Consider the following 16,438-nt stretch of genomic DNA (forward strand, 5'->3'; position numbering starts at 1 on the left):
GTCTTTTCTTGATTGCTTTCTTGACCAAACCATTCCTTGCATCCTATTTATAGGAGCATACAATTTTCCTTGCTAATATATAAAAGACTTAGTGGAATTTGATTCACCCTTTGACGCTATAGCCGCTAGGACTGGATCAAAGGAGAGCCGTCTTTAGTTCCTTTTTCTGTTGGTGTTTTTGGGCTTGGCATCATTGACCCTAGGTTTTAGGTTAACTTACTAGTATATATATATATATATATATATATATATATACTAGCCGCCTACCCTCGTAAAGCGGCGGGCGGCGAATAATTTAATCTCTTTAGAGTTAAAACCATTTTGCGTTCACTTTAAGAAATGAATATTATATGACATCTATTTTTCAAGAGCATTACCATACCATATTAAGGGGGTGTTTGACTAAGCTTTTCTAAAACAGCTTATTAGGTTCCACATCACTATAAGTTAAAAAAGTGTTTGGATTAAAATAACTTATTCCGGTGGGGAACCTCTAATACGTTATTTTTTCATAAGTTACTCTACACTTACTTATTAACTTATAAGCTAATAAACTAATAAGCAATAAGTTTTTTTGCCAAACACCCCCTAAATGGTTATTACTTCCATTTATACATACCCAAACCATTTGTAGTGTTTATCGTTATTTTTTTTTTTTTTTTCGTTTTCCTTAATTCCTTTATTAATTTAATGTCCTACTAAGTAAAATGTTAAAATATATAAATAATAGTTTATAAAAATAAACCTTTAGAATATCAGGTGTTATGATTTAAAAGTCGATAAATAGGCCTTTAAGAATGCCAAAATACTCAGGTATCAACTTGTTCATTGTGATTTTAAACAAAGTTTGGTCACAAATTAAAACATTTTCAACGATGGTATGTAATTCAAGGATTCATATTGATTTAGGTTCTCGAAACCTTAAAATATTGAACAAAATCTATACAGAACCTTATAATAAGGACAATAATCACCGTAATCAGGAAGTCTATATGATGAAACTTGATATTATAAGGACCAATGATGTAAAAGGTTTCATTTTTAGACTAAACAAGATGAAAAATATACAAACTACCTTAATCATGTCAAATCTTGTGTTTAACCGTTCTTTATTGCAAAAGATCCAAAATATACAAACAAATGATAATACAATACTCTAACTGGCTCTCTTGGTTGAGTTCTTTGAACCTGCAAAACCAACACATTAAAGAAACATAGTAAAAACCTTATTAGGAACAAACCTGATGTAATAAAGCCTTCACCCAATATATTTATAAGATAAAAATACAAAAAGTTAAAAATGATGAAATCAATTACAAGTAAGGATTAAAATAAAAACCTGTTAAGAAAGAACCATCTGCAGGAGGGATATTTGAATCCACATGTATTTTCTAATGGTTTAAAATTTTGAATCATCCGAAATTCAAGGAAGGAGATAGAATTTGTTGAGAAATATAAGGATTCAAAACACAAGTTAAAATTTAATATTATTTTATTGATGACTCCTTGTACTATTAGCTTAATGAGTTGAACGTCTTAAAAAATAATATTATTATATTCAATTTATTTTTAGAAATAGTAAGATTTCTTTTATAAGATAGTAAAGATATATATATATATATATATATATATATATATATATATATATATATATATATATATTTTTTAAATTCTGTTGGTAAGTTAGTACTAGGTCTATTTACTAGTATATATATTTTTTAAAATTCGTGTAATCTGTTGGTAAATTAGTACTAGGTCAACTTACTACACAAAATTATCCAATTGGTCCATATGGTTTGTTAAAACATGCATGGTGATGACAATTATGATATTCCTAACCTCGAAGTATTTGGTTTCCGTGGTTTGATTTCATGTGTGGTTTGTTTTTATCATTTTTATATATTTTTAACTAAATTAAATTCTTAAAAAAATAATTAATAAACGTTAACATCCCTACCCAACACGGCAACACCTTCGAGCCCACTTACCCTCTATCCCACTTATGCCACTTACCTCTTTTATCAGCCTCTCATTCTTCTTCCCTTGCATCATAGTCACCAGCAGCATGACCGAGTTTCGGCCGTTGTCGCTGGAGTAGAAGAAATTGGTATTGTTCTCCTTCACCACCACCAATGTCATGGTCCTCCGATGAAAACAACTAGTGTCGATCTATAGGACATTGATCAAGGGCTTCACAATGCATCACTAACATCATCCTCCTTTCCCAAATCATAACACACATGCATTAGTTCTAAACAAGAAGTATACATTATCTCTCTCTCTCTCTCTCTCTCTCTCTCTCTCTCTCTCTCTCTCTCTCTCTCTCTCTCTCTGTGTATCTATCTCTCAAATCGGAATTGGCATAGTCTTTCTTCAAATTCATAAGGTGTGTGGTATTTGAATCTAGGTTTGAAATCACTTGAGAGGTATGTGTGAATATGAAATCAAATTCGTAAGGTGTGTGATATCTAAATCTAGGTTTGAAATCACTTCAGATGTATGTGTAAATATGAAATCGTGTTTGTGTGTGTATTATGGCTTGAAATCAGTTCAAGGTCTATTTGTGAAGCTAGTGACAGTGGGGGTGGAGGAGGGTTTTTTTTTAATTTAATAATGTTAAAATTAATAAAAAATAAATTACAAAAAAGATAAATACCATGTTTCAAACATAAATGACTAAATCAAACAATAAATAAAACGACAACAACCAAACACATAAATAATTAAATATTATCGTGATAAGAAATTAAATATCCTTCTAACCAAAAGTGATATTTTTTTTTTTCTTATTCATATAAAATGGTAACAAGTTTTATATTTTAACTAGGGAAGGTTCCCGCTTTGCGGGATTGGATCCGCCATAGGAATGCACAAAAGGAAAGCATTTTGTCTTGTCTTGTATTTACTTGTTTTTTTTAACTGACAAATCATACCAATTTGAAGTTCATTGTCAGGAGTTTCAAGTTCACTGTCAGCAGGTAATTATTTTTAGGATGTTAAAGTTGATACCCTTAGGAACAGTGATTTGTTCCTAATGGACCACTTATACTTTTCTTTTAATCCTTTGCTACGTGTTATGTTCTGCCACATAGAATTGGTACGTGTCATCTTATGCTGCCACCTTTCACCGCCTCCGCATCTTTGAAGTTGAAACAAAGCATGATCTAACTATAAGTATAGTGTGTTTCAGATAAAGATGCTTGTAAGTAAATTGATTTGAGATCTAGATACCTGAAAATTAGAAATCAATGGGAAATTGTTACACTTTTCAGCTGTGAGTGAGAGATTAGGAGAAATGAACATATACTTACAGGTAAGTCAACGTTGGTATCTGAGCATGTCTAAATGGAAGTATCCCAGACATTTTATTGGATTGAAAATATATATATATATATATATATATATATATATATATATATATATATATATATATATATATATATATATATACACAAATGAACATATACTTACAGGTAAGTCAACGTTGGTATCTGAGCATGTCTAAATGGAAGTATCCCAGACATTTTATTGGATTGAAAAAATATATATATATATATATATATATATATATATATATATATATATATATACACACACACACATTACAATTTGTTTTAAAAAATACCTTTTGTTTATGAAAAATTGAAAATAAGTATCAACATTGAATACTCACAGAATATCCAGATGTTTGGGCAACTAAAGAACACTAAAATATTAAAAATTGATGTTACAGAAAACCCTAATCCAAATTCTACAAATTGGGATAATGAAGCAGAAAGGTAATCAGAGGAAAGATAACAACTTATCGCAACATAGCTACCCTCCTTTTGTTCTTGTTCCGTATCTGTGAACAGTACGTCGGTCATCAATCGAAAGTCATGTAGGATTCTTACCTGATTTTGTTAAAAGGGTACATGTTAGCTGAAGATTCAGACAACGATGAGCAGAGAGTGCCCGGAAACATTGTTACTCAATTAATAGGATCTATTACATGATTGGATGGAATTTCATCATGGGGAATTGTATTGAACATGGTTACATCAAGTCTGGAAACATAATGTTCCATTACCTGATCATTTAAAATTTCAAGGATATTAATGAAATTGATGACAATTTATTTCATTCATTTCAGTAGCATCAACAACTATTTATCTTCTAAAAAAGTCATCCGAACTTGCCATTCTTGCCAAAAATGAGAGGCAACCACATTCATGCCCCCCTGCACGAACAGGACAAACTCTCTTGAAAGCATCATGAAGAGCATTTTGACATAGATTAGTGGAAAAGTCTCCATGTAACTTTGCATTTGCTTCATTTGTAAGCATTTTAGGATTCAAAGTCTGCACCCACATCCATAAGATCACAAGAACTTACTAACAACCTTAATGCCAATTTTGTCACAAATTATTGTATATAATGAAAAAAGACTTTGTACCTGGCACCAAATAGACTCAATGATTCGTGAAAAGATCCCTGACTCGATTTTCTCAAGTTGAGATGTGAATGTTCTTGTTTCTTGTCAATCGTCAACTAAATTCGTGACATCCGACTTATTGGATTGTTTATTTCCAAAGGCTTGGGTAATCATATCCCTCAGTACAACAATGTTTGACCACCAAAAAGTCAACCTGCAAATGCAAAGTAGGTACTCGATATGAATCCACAATATCAAGAAGCAAAGATAACAAATCAACGCAAAGTGAAGTAAGTACCTTGAAACATCATTCCCACAAGACATGGAAATCATATTAAGCCCTGATACAATGTTTCTAGCAACAGACAACCGCTTGCTTGCATACCAACATCTGAAAAGTGGGATTCCCTAATTGCCCCAGTGAAACACGCCTTTTTCCAATTACCTACTCATAAAAATGATCAAATTAAAATAAACTTCAAAATAGAAGTTTCTTCTGTGTAAACCTTACAGAAAACATGAACCAACCGATAGTAGTTTTTTTGAAAATTCGTAGGGGCATTCCATCGAACACCTAGACTGCGTTGCTCTAGCAATGATATGAAAACACTTACAACTTCAAACCAAACCTTCACCCATTCAATTGAACATAAAATATGACATAACAATCAGACTAAAGCTTTAAAAAAAGACCAATACTCAGAATTAGAAGATGCTTCATATATGTATTAAAATCGGGTTAAATTTACATAGAACATGAGAAGAAATCTACTGGTGGTTAACTAAAATTTAGAATTATGGAATTAGGGTTGGATTTGTGTGTCTAATTGAACAGGTTGGAACATAATACACACAAATCTTAGTGGATCCGTACCTACACTGATTCCAGAAACAACACTGATGTCGATCTCTTTCATCAGCCTCAACCGACCGCCTCAACTGGTCAACTAAAGCAATCAAGCAGCTCTCGTCGCTGATTTTTGTTCGGTTGGTAAACAATCCCGATACACCTGAAATTGAAAAATCCTAGCACTTGTTGAGGTAGTTACCTGGAAAGATTAGAATTAGCAGTGAACGGTCCATCATGTAAGAACGAAAATAACAAATGGTTTGTCGCCTCTGGTAGTATTCGACATATGACAGGACTTTGGAAGAAGCTGGTAGCATGAGTGAACCGGAGATGAAGCAGTGGAGAAATCAATTGATTACTTGAATGCTTTTGGGAGCGGCTAACCAATTTAGGGAAATTAGAATGCGAATGTTTACCTTTGATTTGGAATTGTCGATTCCATGCATACGATTGCGATGAACAACAACGTCAAGCCCATCCCCCTAAATCAAACCCTAGAACCCATCGACTGAGGCGGTAGAAGAGAAAGAAGATGAAATGGAAGGGAGGATAAAGATCTTATTTCCGAAGCGTTCGTCACCAACAGGAGGAATGAGATCGGGCAGAGCCTGGGTAACAGTGGTTCGTCGTAAGGAAGAGGAGCCGGCTTGAGAGAAAATTAGAGCAAAAGGCAGAGAAGAATGTAGAACGGTGGATTATAGAATGGGAGGCGTTGGAAACATAGAAAAAAGTGTCATGGGGGCGGTGAGTTGTCTATGGGGGTGGTAAGTTGTCTGAGGAGGAGATAACACGTAGTAGTGTGCCCTGGCCTTCACGTGGAAACCACACTCTTAAAGAACGGAAAAGGATAAAAAAAAATCGAAAAAAAACCCATAAAACCAAAAAGAAAAAAGAAAAAAAAATCTCTACCGATCATAAAAGAGTACTATTCATCTTGTACTTTAAAATTAGTATATATATAAATAAATAAGATAATATTCTAAGACACCATTTTATCTTTTAACATGGATAAAAAATAAATAGGAACAAAAATATATCATAATTGTCCTCAAGATATCGCATCATACTCGTTTTGTCAAACTACAAGGACCCATTACATAATTTTATCAAAAAATATCTTCACTAGAATCCAAATCAAACTTCATCCTTATCCCATTAAAAAAAAAAAAAAAAAACCTTAGCCATGAGGCCCCGGCTATATATCTGGAACCACTACTATATCATCCTCCATTCCATCAACACATACACAATTCAATCAACCAAAATGCAGGCTTCCATCTACTTGCCTTCAACATCGTTCCTCTCATTGCCATCTACCAAAGCCTCAAGTTTCTCAAAGACATTATTGCATACTACTACACTTACCAAACGTCAACTTCGTCAAACATCATCATCTCTCTCAAATTCAATCAAAGCAGCACCATCTGACAATAATTCTCAGTTCGATTACAGCTCCATGGCCTCATCGTACGTATGCTGCCTCCCTATCCCTCAATTTGTTAAATAGTAATGAATCCATATGGATTTATGTTTCTTCAATGCACAGAGTTTTCCCAGCAGAAGCATGCGAGACTCTAGGTGGTGATGCTTGTGATGTTGAGATGTTCCCGGAGACCAAGATCAAACAACAACCCGACCCCAAGCTTGATCCTCCCACTTCAGAACAAGTTGATAGAGAGTATCTCGAGTACAACAGTCCCAACACGTAACATCGATCTGTGATTCTCAACTCTTTAATTGTGTCAATGTTTATATATAAATGGACCTTAATATTCTTTTTCTACAGGGTGTTTATTGCAGAGGCTTGCGATGATCTTGGAGGGGAGTTCTGTGACCCGGCGTATCAGAGTGGAGTTAACTAACTAAATCAACATCAGTATTTAATTCTCAATATTGTAAATTATATAATCAACTGTGGGATTTGTCATCTTTTGATCGGTAGATTCGACTTGCCTTCATTTTCATTATACATTTTTAGAAGTGCAATGCTGGGCGGAATCGATCAGTTGAAAAAAGAGTTCACAAAACCAACTAATATTTTAGTTCAGCAGATTACTGTTCTAACTGGGTTCTTTATAGGTGTAATATTAATCCAAAGAAGTTTGGAGAAAAAAAGAACCAAGGGGTGTTTGGCTAAACTTATCAAGTGGCTTATCTTGCCAGCTTATTTTTTATAAGTTTTTCAGGAGATGGGTTTTTCAACCTTAATTTTTTTAAGTTATAAGTTTTGCATGAGATGGGTTTATTTTTAAGTCATAATAAGTCTTAAATTGAAAAATAAGTCTGAGCTTATAAGAAATAAGCTTAGCCAAACACACCTAAATAATAAGTAAATCCGATAGAATCGTTCATTCCCAAAAGGAGTTCAATAAATTCCCAAAAAAATGAATTCGATAGAATTGTGCCACAGAAGGAGTTCAATAAATTCTCAAAAAATTACCCCAGAAGGAATTTAATAAATTTCCAAAAAAGTTATATACAATGTGGATTGTAGTTCACGGAGTAGATGTTGCACAAAATATTAAAAATAGACGTGAATCAAATTGGTAAAAACATAAAATCGAGAAGACTGCAAACTCGAAGAATCAAAAAGCCATAAGCGTCAAAGGGCTAGACCATTTTCGACTCTCTGTTCACTGTACAGCTACTTCTCAGCCACCACTCGTCTTCAGTCTCTCCTCAATTGTGCTGTGTTGCGCCACCGCCTCATGGCGTTCGCCCTCTTCGGCTCTCGTCTGTCATCACATTGCTTGCCGACGGTTAGCTCTCGGCGTCTCCCAACCTTATTTCATGTTTGTGTTCTTGCCCACCTTTTTAACTTTCTCCACCGACCGGCTCATAACTTTGAAATTGGGTGATTTATCGCTTTTGTTAACCTAAATTTTTTATATGAATATATTTTGCTTTATTTTATATCATATGTTGTTTATTATAGGGTAAATTACACCATTCGTCCCTCGTGTACATGTCAGAAAGCGTGTTTAGTCCCTATTTTCAAAAATTAACTCGGACCATCCCTTGTTTGTTTTAACCTTACACGCTTCATCCCTGAAAGACGATTTTGTTGCAAACTTAGTCCATGCCTAATTTAAAATGACCATAATACCCTTATATTTTATTTTTTAAATTAATTTAATGTTTTTATTATGAATTTCAATTAAAAAAATAAAATAAACCCCCTCCCCTTCATTTTCCCCAACCCATCCATCCCTTCATTGTTACTGATCGGAAAGAAGCACCCAAACACAACATACAAACTGCAGACCACCACCACCGTCTCCACCATATGACGAACATTCATCACCCCTTTCTGATGGGTGGTTGTGGTCTTCGTTCTAGAGCTTTTTCATCGGAATCTAGTGCTCGTCTTCTCTAGCAGAAACGACGGGATCTAACGGAGGCTCCTGCGATGGTCTTCGACCTCTTTCTCTACCCTCTTTCTTAATCTAAATCTGACAGAGGCTCCTTTCGACGCCCACCCTCATCGTCACCGGCTCACATGTGTGCCGCTATTAACGTCGGTTAGGGTTTCGACAGATCTTCGTTTAAAACATCTATCTCTACAGTCATAATCGAAGCTCCACAGTTGAGTCTACATTTGTTCAACTGAAAACCTTCGTCTTCGTCACCACCTGTTCGCCGAAGATGGAGCGTTCATCGCCACTGGTTGTGTTTTACACCGGTTTGGGCTAGGTATTTGAGAGTTACAGGTCGGATTTGCAGATGCGTGATCGGCTGATCGCCAGTGGAGTTACAGAAAATAGGAGAAGGTTTCTGAGCGAAACTACGATGGTGATGCTTTATCGGAAGTCGACGATCACCTTCTTCACCGGTGCCCCACCATCAGAAGTCGTCGATGAAGTGTTAGATGGAGGGTTTTAGATCGAGGTGTTACCAGAGAAATAAGGAGGTGAGAAGAGGGGAGAACGGAAGTGTCGTAAGGAGGGGTGTGGATTTTTAGTTTATTTTCTTTTTTATTGTTTAAAACAAATAAGGAAATAAAAGAAAATCTAAAAAGAATTAATCCAGGGTAAAACAATCATTTCATGTCAATAGGGACTAAGCGTGCAAGAAAAATCAAACCTAGGGACGGTCCAAGTTAATTTTGAAAATAGGGACTAAACATGCTTTCTGGCATATACACAAGGGACTATTGGTGTAATTTACCCTTTATTATATATTATTTTGTTGTTATTGATAATTATTTTTATTTCCATAATACATATATGAATTCGATGATATTTAATATGGTTTGTTTAGTATATTTATATGATTTGTCTAGTGTATAAAACATGTAATCAATTCTAATTTTTTAAATCATATTTTTGAAAAAATTAAAAAAATCAAAATATTCATTATCATTAACTAGAAAAAAGATAAGTATATATGTTCCCGTTACCTTTAGTGTTCGTGTTCTGTCTTTGATGTAAAACTTGTCTTTTCAAACAGAAAACGATCAAACCAACATTAAATTAAATCAATAAGTGTGTAAACCGGGGGAAACACATCCATTCATGTACTATAAGAATATCTAGACCATATTGGCCTTATGTATATTTAGACCATCTACAATTTATTATATCATTATCTGTTGACAAAACCTATAAACGGTCTATGTGGTTTTCACAAATCTAGGATATAATGGTTAAGTTTAAAATGGTCAATCTGGTTTCAAAACTATTAATAGTCATTATGGTTTCCAGAAGACCGCAAAACCCCTGAAGAATAGCCTACGGGAGTTGGGAAGAAAGGACGCTACCTTGTTCACTAATCGCTGCCTCGTCTTCACTCTTCCGATTTCAATTCTTCATTCGTCGGTCGGAAGTTGGAACTCAGATTGTCGCTCTCGGTCGGAACTCGGTCACTCGGAACCTAGTCGTCTTCACAGCTTCACTCTTCAGACTTCAATTCTTCATTCGTATAAGGAGTAATCGTCTAATCGAGTTATGGAGTAATTATGTAATTGAGTATTGTGTTGTGTATTGATGAAAGTTGGAACTTGGAACACAGAAAAGTTCAAGTCGTGTCAAGGGGTCTGCGGTCAAGCTCAAGCACTCAAGCCCTACTTGCCAAAATTTCTTATTTTAAATTAAATATATATTTTTTTATTTAAATATAAACGGGGCCCCCGCGGGAGTACGGGACGGTAATACTCACTCCCGGTCCCGGTCCCGAAAATAAATGGGAGTTAATATCGCCCCCACTCCCGCTCCTGAATTGTTTTAAAAATTAGTCCCGTACGGTATCGGGGTCCCACGGGGATTTTTGACATCCCTAATCGTACCATCTTTAAATATCGACTCATGATTCCAGTATTCCCAGCTGACAAGATATGTCCAGTGTGCCTCAAGATATGTTTGGACTCTTTTGGAGAGAATGCAATTCATTGCAAACAACTCCTAGGATTCAAATACAGGCACGATATGATTAAGGAATGTTTTGGCCGACATATTAAAGCGTGTCGGGGTTTCTAGGGATGTCAAAAAGTCCCGTAGGGGCCTCGTCCCGTATGGGGGCATTTGTCGAAAAAAATCGGGGATCGGGGCGGGGGCGGGGGCAAGGTTAACCCCCGTTTTAATTTCAGGGGCGGGGGTGGGGGTTGGTAGTCCCGTCCTGAAACCCCCGTGGGGACCCCGTTAACAAATTGTATAAATCGACGTATATTAATTATATAAATATAATAAACAATAAGATGATTTTTAAGTACAAAAATTCAACAAAAAACATGTTTTTAAGTTGTTTGTAACATGTAAAATTATGTTATAAATATCTATGTGTTACCCCAAAAATAATTTCTTTTAGCCCAAACAAGAATTTATTTTAGCCCAAATAAGTTAGCCCAAAATCAATCGGGGGCGGGGACGGGGGTCAGAAGGGAATTCGGGGATGGGGGCGGGTGGAAAGGATGGAGATTTCGGGGGCGGGGGAATGGGAAAATTTTGGGGGCGGGGGCGGGGGATGCAATCCCCGTCCCGTTTGCCCCCGTTGACATCCCTAGGGGTTTCCGCTAAGAAAGAGGCTGCTGTGAATTTTCTGACTGATTCGACAGAAGGAAGGTCAACCCTTAGACCGACTGACGTTTTGATTTTTGGATGGGTTGGAGGGGAACGCGTATGTGTGGATGTTACGGGGGTATCCCCTCTCGTAGGCTTAAGGACTAAGGGTTTCATGGCGGGACATGTTGCATTAAAAGCTGTTACATGCAAGGTCACCAAATATGAGAAACCGTGCATAGAAAATCAACACGTGTTCATACAATTTGCATTTGATACGTTTGGTTTTCTTGCGCCGGATGTGGTGAAGCTCCTTATTAGAATAACAATGCTATATCCCTTAGATCTCTGGATGTAGTCTTAAAAAAAAATTGATTTTACCATACAAAAAAGCATAACTGCACAACTTGTCTTCTGTTTACCTTCTCATTATTAAATCACAAATCAGAAAAATAAATAAAACAAATGAAATCGCTTCCTTTTTAACTCACGACTATATTAAATAGCAAATAAGGAAAATATATAAAATAGAGCTATGGTTCGAAGTCGCTTCTTTTCAAATTCACGACTTCCACATCTAGGGTTCCCTGCCCTCGGTGTTCTCTCAAAGAATCACCGTTACCAATAACATCCCCGGTGAATAGGTAAGATCTCCATATCACCGATAGCGTCCTCCCCCACGTCTCCCATCCTGTTAACGTTTCGGTTCTTCACGGGCTTGTCTACAGGAGTTATATATTCGTGCCCGGCGTGATTCGACATATACTATCATGTATGCCCTAAATTATTTTGGGTACTAAACTCGGAAGGTGTTGCAGTTAGAGTTAGAGGTTTGAGTAGTAGTATTAGTTATTCACACAAGGCTCGGTCCGACGTCTCTAGGGTACTATTACCATCGTCCTCCCCCACGACTGCCGCGGCCGCCATGAGCAGCAGCAGAGTAAGAAACTTCCGTCGTCGAGCAGAGGAGGATGACAACGACGATGAAGATAAAGAAAAAACCACCACCACCATCAGCAAAAAACCACAATCAAAACCCGCCACAGCCACTCCAAAACCTAAGAAACCTAGTCTCCTTAGCTTTGCGGATGACGAATCTACGGACATCGCTACTCCGATCTCTCGAAACCGCCCTTCTAGTCAAAATAAACATCCTAGTTCTTCCCGTTTATCAAAACCCTCATCTCTGTCATCATCGTCAAGTCACAAACTAACATCCGCGAAAGACAGAGGTTCGGCTTCGTATCTTCCCTCTAACGTACAGCCACAAGCCGGCGTTTACACGAAAGAAGCGCTCCTTGAATTACAAAAGAACACCAAAACCCTAGGTAGCAGCACCCCTCGCCCTCGGCCACCACCATCTGAACCGATTATTGTGTTAAAAGGTATGGTGAAGCCGGTTGTTGAGGATTCATTAAAGAATACAAAAGGAGACGATGAAGAATCAAATAGGATAGGATTAGGTGGAAAAGGGGGAAATTTAGATGGGGGCTTGATACCGGATCAAGCCATGATAGATGCAATTAGGGCAAAGAGGGAGAGATTGCGACAATCACGGGCTGCTGCTCCTGATTACATAGCATTGGATGGAGGGAGTAATCATGGTGAAGCCGAAGGTCTGAGTGATGAGGAGCCTGAATTTCAAGGAAGAATTGCCTTGATTGGGGAGAAAAGTGAGGCTAAAAAGGGTGTTTTTGAGGATGTTGTTGTTGATGTGAGAAAGGAGAATTCAGAAGGTGATGGCAGTGATGAGGGTGTTGTAGATGAAGAAGACGAGGAGGATAAGATGTGGGAAGAGGAACAGTTTAGAAAAGGTTTAGGTAAAAGGATGGATGAAGGGGTGGCAGTTAGAGGTATGGGTAGTAGCAGCAGTATTCCAACCGTTGCTCAAAATGTTCAGAAAAAAGTTGTGTATCCAACTGTTCCAGTTGCTTCATATCCCTCAATTAATGGTGGTCCAAGTATTGGGGGATGGTCATCAGGTTCCGATACAATATCCATATCACAACAGGCTGAGCTTTCTAAGAAAGCCTTGCATGAGAGTGTTCGTAGGCTTAAGGTGTGTTTCTGTTTTCTATCTTATCAATTATCATACATACACTACTTGCATCTCAAATGTTAAGGTAAACAGTTGTAGAAACAGAAATTAGCATTATACACTACTTCCTTTCTTCTATGTAGGTAGTAGCCCTCTCTTTACTAATTGAGCAAGCAAGCAAGCAAAGAAAGAAAAAAAAGTAATAACCATACAAATGCTGGCATAAATCAACTAAACTGCCTCAATCTCTAAGTTACCAATTTGATGTCATATAAGCTGCAGATGGATCCATTTGTTTGTTTGTTTGTTTTTTTTTTTTTTACCCCCAGCCAGCCAAGCTTTTGATTCGTTTAAAAATCAAATTTTATTCAAATTAATAAAAAACAGCTAATTCATTCATATTAATTGTTCAAAATTTAAGATACAAACATGTACATGTGGGGTGGGGGTGATAATTCAGAATATGTCTTGTCAGGAAACTCATGGACGGACATTAACTTCATTGACAAAAACTGATGAAAAGTTGTCAGACTCATTGGCCAAAGTTATAGCTCTTGAAAATGCTCTTACAGTCACCGGTGAGAAGTTCATCTTTATGCAAAAGCTTCGCGACTATGTTTCTGCTATATGTGAGTTTTTGCAGGTAAGCTTAGCTTGATTTTATTCGTTTGCTAACAGATAGAAATTTATAATTTAGGAATTTTGGTATTTCAGGATAAAGCTCCGTTCATCGAGGAGCTGGAATACCAAATGCAGAAACTTCACAAAGAACGCGCAGAAGCCATTTTTGAAAGAAGAGCAGCTGATAGCAGCGATGAATTAATGGAGGCGGAAGCATCAGTGAATGCAGCAATGGTGGTCTTCAATAAAGGTGGAAACACAAATTCCATGGTTGAATTAACTGTCTCCCAGGAATTACGAAACCTTCCGGTGAAGTTGGACGAATTCGGGCGTGACATCAATCTACAAAAGCGTATGGACATAAAACGAAGGGCGGAATCACGACAACGGCGGAAAGCCCGATCGGATTCCAAAAGAATCCAATCCATGGATCCTGATTCCGATTCCCATTTAGTAGAAGGGGAATCCAGCACGGATGAGAGCGATAGTGAGAGTAGGGCTGCTTACGAATCCAACCGCGATCAGTTGCTTCAAATTGCGGGACAGATTTTTAGCGACGCGGATGAAAATTTCTCTCAGCTTTCATCTGTTAAAGAAAGATTTGAAATTTGGAAAAAGGAGTATGCATCTAGCTACCAAGATGCATACATGTCGTTGAGTATACCTGCCATCTTCTCTCCTTATGTAAGGTTGGAGCTTTTGAAGTGGGACCCACTTCATCAAGATTCAGATTTTATTGATATGCAGTGGTACGTACATGTACATGCTTCTTGAAAAGACAGATGAATAGCCCAGCAGTTGAGTTAAGTGGGTGAGTAATCTGCTGCTGGCAAGGTCAAATGGTCAAATGGTCAATAGGTCATGTCATCGGATTGATTCATAAAAAACAGTTAAATAAAAAAAAAAAGAATAATTATTCTCTTCCTTTTGTTAATTACTGTAATGCAAAACGACTATTTTCTTTCATCTAATATTTTTAAAATTTTAATATGTATGTATGTTTTCAGGCATGAATTGCTGTTCAATTACGGTCAACCGGAGGAGGAAAGTAAAATTGACCCGGATGATGCAGATGTGAACCTTGTACCTGATCTGATTGAAAAGGTTGCGATTCCTATATTACAGCATGAGATAGGGCAGTGTTGGGATACCTTGAGTACAATGGAGACAAAAAATGCTGTTTCTGCTACAAATCTGGTGTTTAGATACGTCCCCCTTTCCAGTAAGCCCGTCACTGACCTTGTTGCTGTTCTCCGTGACCGCCTCTCTCATGCCGTCGCTGATCTCATGGTATTTTAATTTTTTTTTTTTTTTTTTTTTTTTTTTTAAAGCTGTATGGTTTTCATTTTCATTTGGTTTTAATGCACAAAATTAATTGATTGGGTTGGATGTTTAACAAACAAAACAGGTCCCCACATGGAATTCTGTGGTGCTAAAGGCAGTACCAAATGCAGCTCGATTTGCAGCATATAGATTTGGAATGTCTGTACGCTTAATGAAAAACATATGTTTATGGAATAATGTTTTATCAACCTCCATTATTGAAAGGCTTGCTCTTGATGAGCTTTTGAGTGGAAAAATTCTCCCTCATCTTCGAAGCATTCAGTCCAATATTCATGACGCCATCACAAGGGCTGAAAGACTTGTCGCCTCCATGTCTGGTGTCTGGACAGGTCCAACTGTTACCGCTGCTGCTGACCGCAGGTATATATATATATATATATATATATATATATATATATATACATATATGTTAATTCGAAAATGTTTTTGGTTTTGGTGTGACAACATTTTCATTTTGTGGGTGCAGCCTGCGGTTGCAACCCTTGGTGGATTATTTGGTGGTTCTTGGAAGAACATTGGAGAAGAGGCGGCAAGGAGAGACAGATGGAGTGTTTGCTCGCAGGTTGAAGAAGATGCTGGTTGAACTCAATCAATATGATCATGCACGCCATATTTCAACAACCTTTAATCTTAAAGAAGCCCTTTGATATTGTATAATTCAAACTCATTCTTCTTAATCTTCGCCCTTGTTATTCTTTAACTCAATTATTGTCGTCCTATGTGATTTTCCGTAACTTTTACTCAAACACAACTCTCTCTCTCTCTCTCTCTCTCTCTCTCTCTCTCTCCTGTTATATATATATATATATATATATATATATATATATATATATATATATATATATATATATATATATATATATATATATATATATATATATATATTAACTAGAATTTGTGAAATCATGTTTGGAAATTCTCTATTTGTTAAAGATAATTCTAGAAAAAATTGGTGGTTGCATTTCTTCTCTGATTTATTCTTTTTAAAAAAATACTTCATATTCAAATTTGAAAATGTAAAACAGGTTGGAACTTGTGATCACTCTTTGCAGCTCACATGTTACATGTTATTGACTTGAAACTGTCTTGTGGTCGTGGTCTCTAATGGCACCTCTTAAGTCTTAACTTAATGACGACTTTTAATTTGCTGAATACTCTGTGGCTAGACCTGGAAAACT

The 16,438-nt window shown here is 36.6% G+C and overlaps 2 protein-coding genes and 1 long non-coding RNA gene across 13 annotated transcripts; 2 read left to right on the forward strand and 1 right to left on the reverse strand.

Moving 5' to 3' along the window:
- Positions 1 to 2,671: 2,671 nt before the first annotated feature.
- LOC145041010 (uncharacterized) lies at positions 2,672 to 6,077 on the reverse strand. 10 transcript variants are annotated; one of them, XR_013679923.1, is made up of 6 exons: positions 5,681 to 6,075; positions 4,713 to 5,571; positions 4,436 to 4,628; positions 4,179 to 4,340; positions 3,992 to 4,069; positions 2,672 to 3,893 (listed from the first exon to the last, which is right to left on the reverse strand). It is a non-coding gene; the product is annotated as an uncharacterized LOC145041010 (long non-coding RNA). The 10 variants fall into 10 exon arrangements; XR_013679921.1 differs by having other exon boundaries at positions 2,672 to 4,340; positions 4,713 to 4,859; positions 4,943 to 5,043; positions 5,289 to 5,571; positions 5,681 to 6,074; XR_013679916.1 differs by having other exon boundaries at positions 2,672 to 3,231; positions 3,312 to 4,340; positions 5,681 to 6,077.
- Positions 6,078 to 6,475: 398 nt separating this feature from the next.
- Positions 6,476 to 7,328, forward strand: CCL (CCR-like protein). Its single transcript, XM_078988895.1, has 3 exons — positions 6,476 to 6,731; positions 6,811 to 6,969; positions 7,051 to 7,328. The coding sequence occupies exons 1-3, from the start codon at positions 6,529 to 6,531 to the stop codon at positions 7,124 to 7,126; spliced, it is 438 nt and encodes a 145-aa protein (XP_078845021.1). The 5' UTR covers positions 6,476 to 6,528; the 3' UTR covers positions 7,127 to 7,328.
- Positions 7,329 to 11,799: 4,471 nt separating this feature from the next.
- On the forward strand, positions 11,800 to 16,011 carry ILP1 (GC-rich sequence DNA-binding factor-like protein). 2 transcript variants are annotated; one of them, XM_078988897.1, is made up of 6 exons: positions 11,800 to 13,316; positions 13,771 to 13,938; positions 14,010 to 14,665; positions 14,924 to 15,206; positions 15,325 to 15,620; positions 15,727 to 16,011. In XM_078988897.1, the coding sequence occupies exons 1-6, from the start codon at positions 12,183 to 12,185 to the stop codon at positions 15,905 to 15,907; spliced, it is 2,718 nt and encodes a 905-aa protein (XP_078845023.1). In that variant the 5' UTR covers positions 11,800 to 12,182; the 3' UTR covers positions 15,908 to 16,011. The 2 variants fall into 2 exon arrangements, with proteins under 2 accessions (XP_078845023.1, XP_078845025.1); XM_078988899.1 differs by having other exon boundaries at positions 15,325 to 15,589.
- The last annotated feature ends 427 nt before the right edge of the window (positions 16,012 to 16,438 follow it).

The sequence above is a fragment of the Lactuca saligna genome, chromosome 4, assembly GCF_052625555.1.
Source record: "Lactuca saligna cultivar CGN05327 chromosome 4, ASM5262555v1, whole genome shotgun sequence".
NCBI classification, from domain to species: Eukaryota; Viridiplantae; Streptophyta; class Magnoliopsida; order Asterales; family Asteraceae; genus Lactuca; species Lactuca saligna.